At 45.6% G+C, this 9,430-nt stretch overlaps 1 protein-coding gene across 1 annotated transcript; it reads right to left on the reverse strand.

The window, feature by feature from the left end:
• Window positions 1-502: 502 nt before the first annotated feature.
• Window positions 503-8,842, reverse strand: LOC104260319 (cytochrome P450 2J2). Its single transcript, XM_059822213.1, has 9 exons — window positions 8,636-8,842; window positions 6,868-7,030; window positions 6,098-6,238; window positions 4,283-4,443; window positions 3,276-3,452; window positions 2,576-2,717; window positions 2,224-2,411; window positions 1,154-1,292; window positions 503-681 (listed from the first exon to the last, which is right to left on the reverse strand). The coding sequence occupies exons 1-9, from the start codon at window positions 8,840-8,842 to the stop codon at window positions 503-505; spliced, it is 1,497 nt and encodes a 498-aa protein (XP_059678196.1).
• Between the last annotated feature and the right edge of the window lie 588 nt (window positions 8,843-9,430).

Below are 9,430 nucleotides of genomic sequence, written 5' to 3' on the forward strand. Positions count from 1 at the left end.
AGGCATGAACCCAGAGCTTGTACATCCAAGGCCAGCTGACCCCACTGACCAGGGGGACCTCAGAAAACAGCCCATGGCCATTCAGGGTGCTGCAGCGTTGGGATTTAGGGGTTGCGACATGGTCTCTGGGTGGTGGATGTATCCCCTGTGGAAGAGCCACCGTGGACCCAACTGTGCCCATGATTTTGCAGCTGGCAGACACCTTCCTGGGAGGTGCTAACAACAGAAATTAAGTAATAGAGCTTTTAAATTCATGTACTTTGCCAAACTGATAGAGGGGAGGCGGCAGGAGGTGAAGGGAAAAGCACCAAGGTCTGTCCTCGTTGCAGTGCGCAGGATGTGGCCCTCCTGCCCTTCCCACTGCCACCCACATGTTGGTGGGTGCTAGACATCTGTGGCCCATCCTTTTGGCCCAAAATCTAAGGGGCAGGTAGGAGAAGGGGCACTTTTCAGGCTTGCAGAGGGCTGAAGCGGGGGGGCGCAGGCCAGCCCCACGCCGGCCTCAGTCACGAGGCAGCGCGCAGATCTGGAAGGGCTTGGGGCAGCGCGTGAGGCTGAGCGTGAAGGCGAAGGTCAGCACGGCGGCTGCCGGCGGCCGGAAGGTGAACTTCTGCAGGAGGGCTGCGAAGAAGATGAAGAGCTCGGTCCTGGCGAGCTGCTCCCCGGGACAAGCCCGCTTGCCTGGAAAAGGAGCAAAAATAACCCCACTGAGTCCCGAGCGAGCTTCAACCACCTCTCGGGTTCCTCGCTCACACGCCGCCTTGCAGAGGCTGCGGGAGCTTTTCTTCCTTGAAAGGTTAGGTGGCAATGTTCACCCACACATTTTGCAGAAATCTTCCCCAGAAGTTTACTGCTGAGCAAACTGCGGCGGCTGTTCAGAGAGATGAAGAGGGGAAACGCGTTGAAAAAAGAACATTTATGCAGCTCGCGCAAGAGGAAAAAGCCTTATTTTTTTATCCTGCGATAACAAATTGATTTCCCTCCTGCTCCAAGCAATCAGTATTAGCTGTTACAGGGTTATTCACTGTGGGAAACCCTGGGCATGGGCTGAAAGCCGGACAAGGAGCAGTACCCCCCGCTCTGGAGGGGGTGTCTTGGGGGAAAAAAAAAAGCATGGCAGAAAGGAAAACCATCTCCCCATCCATCATCCCACCTGCAGAGAAGGGCAGGAAAGCCTCCCGCCTCCTGTACTGGCCGTTTTCCAGGAAATGTTCAGGATTAAAGGTGTCTGGAGTCTCCCACACGTTTTTGTCGAACATTATCGAAGTCAGGCTGGTCATCAGGGTGGTGCCCTGCAAGAGGTGGAGAAAACGGGTGATTACATGATGGAGAAGCGCCGACGGGTTGTCAGACTAGTTTATTATTAGCTCCGTTCCACACACAATGTAAACTACTTTTTTTTAAGGGCAAAATGTTTTTTCCTAAGCTATGTAATTAAATGAGGGTGAAAGCCTACAAGATTGTTCACTTCTGTGCTCCTCTACGTATCACCATAGGGTTGATCCATACCTTGTGCTGCTGTCACTTGTGATGTTAATATAAACCGTCTTTAAATTGATAACATTGTGTTCCCATAGGAATTTCAAGGAATTTAACCAAATCATTTTCAATTGATCCACTTTATTCTGCTTTTTTGTTTAAAACCTGATCTGGTTTATCTCCACACCCCCCATCAGAAAAAGAAAAATATTTTAATCAGTGTGGAGCAAAATGTCCAGATTTTTTTTATTTTTAGTTTTCCTTGATGCAACCAATCATATATATGGAAGAGACTAAATAGATCTAAATTCCATATTTGCTTTCATAGTTCCAGAACAGTGTGTACACATCAATATCTATTACCTGGCTTTTATCAAGTGCTACTTTTAATATACGATTTTTAATACTCTGTGGAATTAACAAACCCAAACTGTTTGCTTTCATATGTTTCTTGACCCTCTATTCCCATAATGCCTGGAGGGCGTCGTGTATAAAATTCAAGGGATAAACCTTGTAAAACTGAAAATTATGACCAGCACTGTAGGATCTCACAACTCTCCTCTATAAGGAGGTGAGACCCATAAAAGCCCTACAGCGTCCATCACGAGGGCTTGTGTTTTCTACACAACTGTGACATCTCCATAAGATCCTGCTGATTGGCTCGCTTCCAGATGAGATTTGGGACTTGGGCCATGAAGACCTCGCTCCAGTGGGGCAATGGGAGGGCTGGTGTTCTCCACGTACTTTGGGCAGGTGGAAGCCGGCCAGGGTGGTGTCGCTGGTGGACATCCTGGGCACCCCCAGTGGCACGACGTTGCCCATCCGTAGGACCTCGCTCAGCACCGCAGTGGTGTACGGCATGTTCTCCTTGTCGGCCATGGCGGGCTGACGGGACTGGCCAATCACCGTGTCTATTTCGAACTGCACTTTCTCTATGGAAAGAGAGAAAAAAAAAAAGACCTGTGCTCAAAAGGTTCCCAATAAGAAAACTGGGGCATATGCATGTCCAACACGTGGTAAAGCTGGGAATAACTCTGTTTTCTGAGTTTCACTTATCTAGTTTTGGGCTAAATGAAGGAACCATCAGTGGCCCTACCCTGAATGTGGGGGTACGTGGCCATGTAGAGCAGAGCCCAGCGGATGGCAGTTGCCGTCGTCTCAGTCCCGGTTAAGAAGAGGTCCAGGGTAGAGCACAGCAGGTTGTCCTCATGGAAATGTGAGCTGGTGTCACCCTTAAACTTGGGGAAAAGCATGGCAATGAAAACTCTTATTAGGGAAGAGGTGCTTTCAAGAAGCCAATCCAAAACCATCCATCCATAAGTCAAACCCTGCTGCTATTTTATTATCCACCACCCCTGGACTTGTAAATTTCTACCCCTTGCTTTCATTGAATTACAAGCCCTGTGGAATGCTTTGAAAGACACCCTATTTGCTGTAAAGCAACCTTTGAAAGCAGGTAGCATTTTTAAATGTGAAATTTCGCAATAGCAAACACAAGCCTGCGAGCTCTCATAGGAATGTGAACACGTTCCCTGAGAGTCCTCCTACGCCGCATGACAGAATGAAAAATGGAAGAAGACAAAGTGTAAATACTTCCAAATGAAAAAAAAGAAAAGCAACCTGTGTGTTTTTAAAGTCATCAGGCTCCTGCTGTTGCTAAAAGTTTGACGTGGAAGTGGTAGGGAGGAGAAGGCAATGCAGGAGGCACAGGCTCCTCTGACAGAGCAGCCTTGAGTCTCGTCTACTCATTTCTTGGGTTAAGCTTTAGGTGATTTTAGGTTATCTCCCTGTTTTACCTTTTCTATTTCCTTCAGGTAACAGTCAATATAATCTCCTGCCTCGGACCGGTCCAAATCTTCCTTGTGCTTTGCAATCTCTCCCTTCACAAAATATTGAAGTTTCTCCCAGTGCCTGAAGATTTTCCTAAAGGGTCCTGGTAGCCATCTCATGACCAAAGGAAAAGCATTATACAGCTGGTGAGAAATCAAACAGAGCAGATGAGCATTTCTTGAGTTTAAAAAAAAAAAAAAAAAAAAAGCAGGTATCACAGTTGAGATGATAGGAAAATTTATCAGCTCCGCTTGCTACCAGAAAAAACATCAGTTTTGCTGCAAAGGTCAATTTAGTTATGCAGATGTAAACAAGTACAACCCATGTAAGAATCAGCCAGATGTTTTCTGCTGGTAAGGTTCTCTAATATTGGGTGGCCAAAGCTGTCACCTAATGTGAGGTGGCCACTGGAGTCATAAATCAGTATGGATGCAGAGGAGCCCCTTAGTGCTGAGGTCCATGGAGGGGACAGAGATCAGACCCAGCCCACGGTGTGTGGCCATGCAGAAGCTACGTGCAGCCTGTCCCCAAATCCACCTACTTCGGTTATAAACCTCGACTCTCAGACAGTTTTTCATAAATAAAAGTTATTTGAGAAACTGGTTGGGAAAGGGGTGGGGGAAAAGAAGGGAATTCTCACTGAGAGTGCTACTAATTGACTCTTCTTTTTGTAGAAACAGAGTTATTTTTAAGGTTTTTCCATTGCTCTTCAGTGATGTCAGGCATAAGATTGGTTTTATAGTCCTGCAGTATTTTTTCTCCATGTGCCCCAATAATTTTAAGTTGCTTCCTTGCTTTCCTGACGGATTTTGTGTATAAACCCTGTCTAACGTAAAACAATACTCGTGGTCATTTCCCTTATAATGTGACTCTTTTCCTCCAGGGAAAAGCAGATTACATCAGTGCCTTAGAAACTCCAGTTTCCGAGCTCTTACATGCAGCTGAAGCTAGAAAAGCATCCAACCAGCTTTACCTGGCCCCAGAAACTTCCCATGAGCAGCAGCGTTTCAGCCAGCGAGTGGAGTAATTCCTGGAAACTGTTGTCATGGTAGTCGAAGCGGTTCCCAAAAGTTATGGAACAGATGATGTTTGAAACAGCACTATTAATTTTGTAATGAGGGTCAAATGGTTGTCCTGGAGGAAACAAAATGAAAGACAACTTACTTTATTTTTCTTTAAAGTCTCAGTCAAAACCACACTCTCTACCCGATCAGCAGCTGTGAAGTTGGGGTGAGACCTCACCTACTTCTCACCCATGGTGATGCCAAGGCTTCACCCCATGTCCCGGGGTCCCCACCACCCTCATCACCTCCAGCATCCTGCTGGAGGTTGAACGTTGTGTGCCACGACCTGCTTTCTCCGAGGACATCCCCTCCTGTCTCCAGCCCAGGCTGCTGGCACACACCAACATTAGTACAGAGCTGCCGAAGCAGGGTTTGAACCATTTTCCAGGGAAAACAACCAGTAGGATGCCACGCTATGACTGTCGGGTTTGCATGCTCCAATGTGGTTTTGGTGCCAATTTTAAATGCCAAGAGAGTGTCCCTCAAAGCTTAGCCTGGGGCAGGGAGCTCAGGACTAACCACACAGCAAAAATGGCATTGCACTGGCTTTTAACTGTCCACCACAGAGAAATGAAGTGGGATGGGAGAGAGGGGAGAGGGTGAGGATTGCAAATCTTCACGGCCGCCTATAAAATCCAGCAATAGCTCATATGGCCCCTAGATGTGAGGCACACATCTCCTAAAAGAGCAAAGTGAGGTGTGACGTTCATCACATCTGCATTCCTTGGGAGAGCTACCGAGCAGACCACCATCTCCTACGGCACATTTAGGCAGCCTGGAGAGCTTCTTGCCATGATATGAGAGAGGAATATGAGTAAGGAATCCAGTCCAGCCCTGAGCTGCTGTCGTACACTGGGGAGCATCGCTTTGAAATGCAAGGCACTCTGCACAGGGCTGCTGATCTCTCCACTCTTCAAGAAAGTAATTAAACTGGGCTGGTGCTCAGATATTAGAGTGATGGACATGATCACTATTTGTCATTACTAATGGGAAGAAAGGCCCAAAACAGCAGCTTAATTAGTTTATTGATTAGGACTATAAAGGACTATAATCAATTGGCAACATGAAGTATTTGGCCTATTCAGTGCAACAGCCATTAAAATGGAGCAAGTTCAGTATATAATTTCACAATTCCTATTTAGATCTTTCTTGTTTACTATATATAGCTCCATAGAATTAGCTAAACCCCATCTGCTTCTATTTAAAGCTGAAGTGCAACATCACCCATGTACCAACATACAAATTATTCTTACTAATATCCCTCTGGCAGTTCTTAAAAGCTGGACCATAAAAGAGCAAGGCACACGCTTCATTTGTGCATGATACAAAAGGAAAGCCTGACTAAACAAGTTTTAAAATACTTTGCAAAACCAAGGACAAGCAGAGGTTAACTAAGCCTCTGAGCATACGTGCCTGATTGATAGCAGGAGAGCTGCATTTATTCCTTCGCAGAATACAGGAGAGACTTTCGTAGCCATATAAACATGCAAGTTTTAATAAACACCTCGTATATATTTGCTTAATATTAATAAGGAAGAAGTAAAATAGTAGACCTGAGGTCTAAAATAAGTGCTAAAAGGCACAGTCTGGAAGTATAAGATAGAGATTTGAGTGACTTGAAGAAATGTTTTGCACGTTAGGAGCTGTGTCGCAGTAAGAGTTTTACTTCTCGTTGTTCATTTAGCTGGAGGTTTTGGGCACAGTGCTGTACCTTAACCACCCACCTTTCTCCTCCTCAATCGTCTCCACAAGGTACCGGCTCTCCTCTTGCACTTTTTCCTCAAAACTTACAGCAATGCTTTTCAGTGTTGCTGAAGCAAACTTTCTCTGTTGCCTCCATATATGCCCATTTGATGATATGAGCCCTGTAGGTGGAAAAAACAAGTGAAAAAACCTTGCTCCGGGTCACGTGTGAGTGACCCAGAAATGGCCATTCATCTTGAACAAAAACCCCAAACCAAAGCAAACAAACATTGAAAAACTATAGTTTTGCCTGGGAATTAAAATTCAAGAGCAATTGGCTTGTGCTGAAGATCTAGCTTTATGGCTTTGCTTTAATCTGCTACTTTGTCACTTTGCGTGGGAAAAAAAGGTGTAAGCCAAAATACTATAAGTACTATCACGCTGTTGGCAGAGCTGCAGGCAGGAGCACCATACCTCATTGCTGGAGCTATATGCAACTGGGGGAGAAAAAGCAAAGGAGAAATTAAAACCAAGGGGAAAACTCTGAGTGTATTGAGAGCTGGGCAGCTTGCATTTATTTCTCCTCTTTCATCAAGACCTGACTTTGATCCCATCATTATCACTAAATCCCAGCAAGATGAAAATGTACACCTGTGAGATTATTAGACTGAATTCAGTTCTTGCCTTCCTCTGTGCAAGCTTTTATGGGTGCACTTAGCAAGGGTTGAATTCAACCTGTTTCTTTCACTCTAATTGTTATAATTGCAAATAGATGAAGAATTTGTACCAAAATCCTGGTAGCTGTGCTTACCAAAGCCTCTAAATATTTCTTGGAGGAGTGGAATATTTGGCCGATCTGTAAATATTTCAGCCTGGTGGACAAGAGCTTCTCTCACCATCTGGTACCCATTGACTACCACAAAAGTCAGACTTCCAAACTGCACGCTGAAGATGTTCCCGTACCGACCGGTAAGCTGAAAGAGAATTCATCGCCCTCTGAGAGCAAGAAGGTGGAGATTTTCAAAACTCACCTGGACAAGACCTCGAGCGATGGCATCTACCTTTGAATTTAGTCCTGCTTGGAGCAAGGGAACTTAAGAAAAACCTAAACCCAAGTCTGCAGGTTCCATCCAACCTGAACTATTCCATGAAGGCAGAAGATGACATAAAAAATGCTAGAGAGCTGTAGTGTGGGAGAGATGGTTTGCTCATATTTGTTAGCAGGTATGACCTGGGTTTCACCAGGCGGTTGCACCAATCTAACTTATAACAAGGACATTACTTGCTTTGTAACTGCTGGGGACCTGCTCTGTCCCTTTTCTTTACAGGAAGGGTACAAGAGATGAAGGCACCACCTGGGTCTCCATGCCCAGGCTCTTGCTGCTGAGGGCAAAGCACAACAAATAACCTCTCTCATCAACTTTGTGTCTAAAGTAGTGTGGTTTCTTGCTCCAGCTAGCCCATTTAGAAAGTGGCTCCTACGGCTGATGGCTGGAAACCTACTTCTAATTTTAAGCCCGAATGCATTTATGGCCAAATTATAGCCATTTTCCTTGTATGGACTTTGCTAGCACTAGTGTCTCCCCTGCAGTATTTAACTCCCTGATATATAAGAGCAAAGGGTGATCATATCGTCTCTTGGGCCCTGCTCTGCCAACAAGCTCAGGCCATCCTCTTCTTAGCATGAGTCTACATGAAAGAACACCCGTGGTCACCCTGAACTGCTGTGGTGACACATGAAACCAGCCTGGGGCCAAACGGGTGTCTCGGTCATTGTGTGCATATGAATGAATGTGAATAATTTTATTAATAATAATTGTGTGTATTGACAAAATATCCTGAGCACGCGGCCTCAGCCTTCCCCAACGGTTCCCCTAGGGGACACCTGTGCCAGTGGCCTGTGAAAACCCAGGACAGATAGACTGGCATCAGCCTGCTAAGTAAAAGCAAGAGATAAATCGTCACCAGAAAGGTTATTTGTAGCCAGCAAGTCAGAACTTTTCCTTCCACTTTTTCAGAGAAGCATACTCAGCGTGTATAAAATGTCTCTCTTTCATTGGCTTTGGTGGGAGTCAAAGCTCTGGAAACCTTTCCAGAGAAATCACTGCCTCTTTCTGTGACACAGAAGAAGCCACAGGCATGGTTAACTCAGGGTCTTAAATGTTTCTTTCAGATGTAATGGGGCAAATTATTGGCCTCTGAGCAAAGACAATGACAATACAATTTCCAGAGGTGATGTTGACAGTCTGAACATTTCGTTTCTCACACAGCACTTGCCATCCCTCCCCCAGCCTGGCCCAGCCCCTCTGAACCTTTCCTGGACTCCAGCAGAAAATGGTCATGGTCAGATGGGAAGAAAGAGGAGGAACATGTAGGTCTTCCACCATTACAGGTTTCTTTCCCGTTGGACCTTCCTACTCCCATGGAAGAGGAGGTGATTGACAGTAAGAGATAAACCCAAGAAGTGGTTATTATACAGCTAGTTCTTCAGAGGCTGCGCTTGCTTTGCGGGTTTGGTGACAAAAGTCACTGAAGAGGTAAAATATTGTTAGTAGGAGAAATGTCCATGAAGCTCTTACCTTCTGCAGCGCGAGATGGAGGGGCTGCATAAAGTCCACAAAGGTTCCCACGAGAGGAAGGAGCTGTGGCCCTGGAGGGAAATTCCTGGGACGTCTCTTTTTCACAAGGTCAATAATCAAAAGAAACGTGACCAGAACCACCAGGAGCATCTGACCATTCAGCTTTTCCAAGAAAGAAACCAAATCAGGCCAAAATTGAAGCTCCATCTTGGCTGATGAACTCACGGATTTTCATCCTGGGAAGGGACTTGATGCTGGTGTTACATTTGCTAAAACAGGCGTAAGAAAGGACTGGAAAGAAAACAAAACAAAACAAGCTAAGATGCTGATAGCTTACTGGGGACAGGACTTGCCATAGGCGAGCCGCTTTCTCATGTACAGCTACTGCCAGACCACCTGCTGAATAACTAAGTTTAAACACCGGGATCTCCAAAACCAACCCCCCAACCTCAAGCGTTTGGTCAAACAAAAGCAATCTTGCAATCCTTTAGCTTTACTTCTCTGTCAACTCCCTAATTTTCTTCTGGAAAATTCCTTCCTTCTGCCCTTAACAAGGACCTCCTTTATACAGACACCTAGCTGGGATTATAAGCATTACAAACATTTGAGGTTAGGTGAAAGCAGCTTACTTGGCTAATTACAAATGCTGGGCGTTGCATAATTTAAAAAACGGTAAGGCATCTGAGGTGCTGGACACCATACAAGTCGCTAAGGGGCTGATCCTGTTAAGTGCTAAGCGCCGGCTGCAAAGGGCTGGATGCCTTCAGCACCCACCAAAGCCTGCCCGGCTTTGCC

This window comes from Gavia stellata, chromosome 10 (assembly GCF_030936135.1).
Source record: "Gavia stellata isolate bGavSte3 chromosome 10, bGavSte3.hap2, whole genome shotgun sequence".
NCBI lineage: Eukaryota > Metazoa > Chordata > Aves > Gaviiformes > Gaviidae > Gavia > Gavia stellata.

Coding starts and splice junctions, on each gene's coding strand:
- LOC104260319 (XM_059822213.1), bottom strand. CDS start 8,842: ATGGAGCTTCAATTTTGGCCTGATTTGGTTTCTTTCTTGGAAAAGCTG. Junction 7,031..8,635: donor TCCATCTCGCGCTGCAGAAG/GTAAGAGCTTCA, acceptor ATTCTCTTTCAG/CTTACCGGTCGGTACGGGAA. Junction 2,412..2,575: donor CACGTACCCCCACATTCAGG/GTAGGGCCACTG, acceptor CTCTTTCCATAG/AGAAAGTGCAGTTCGAAATA.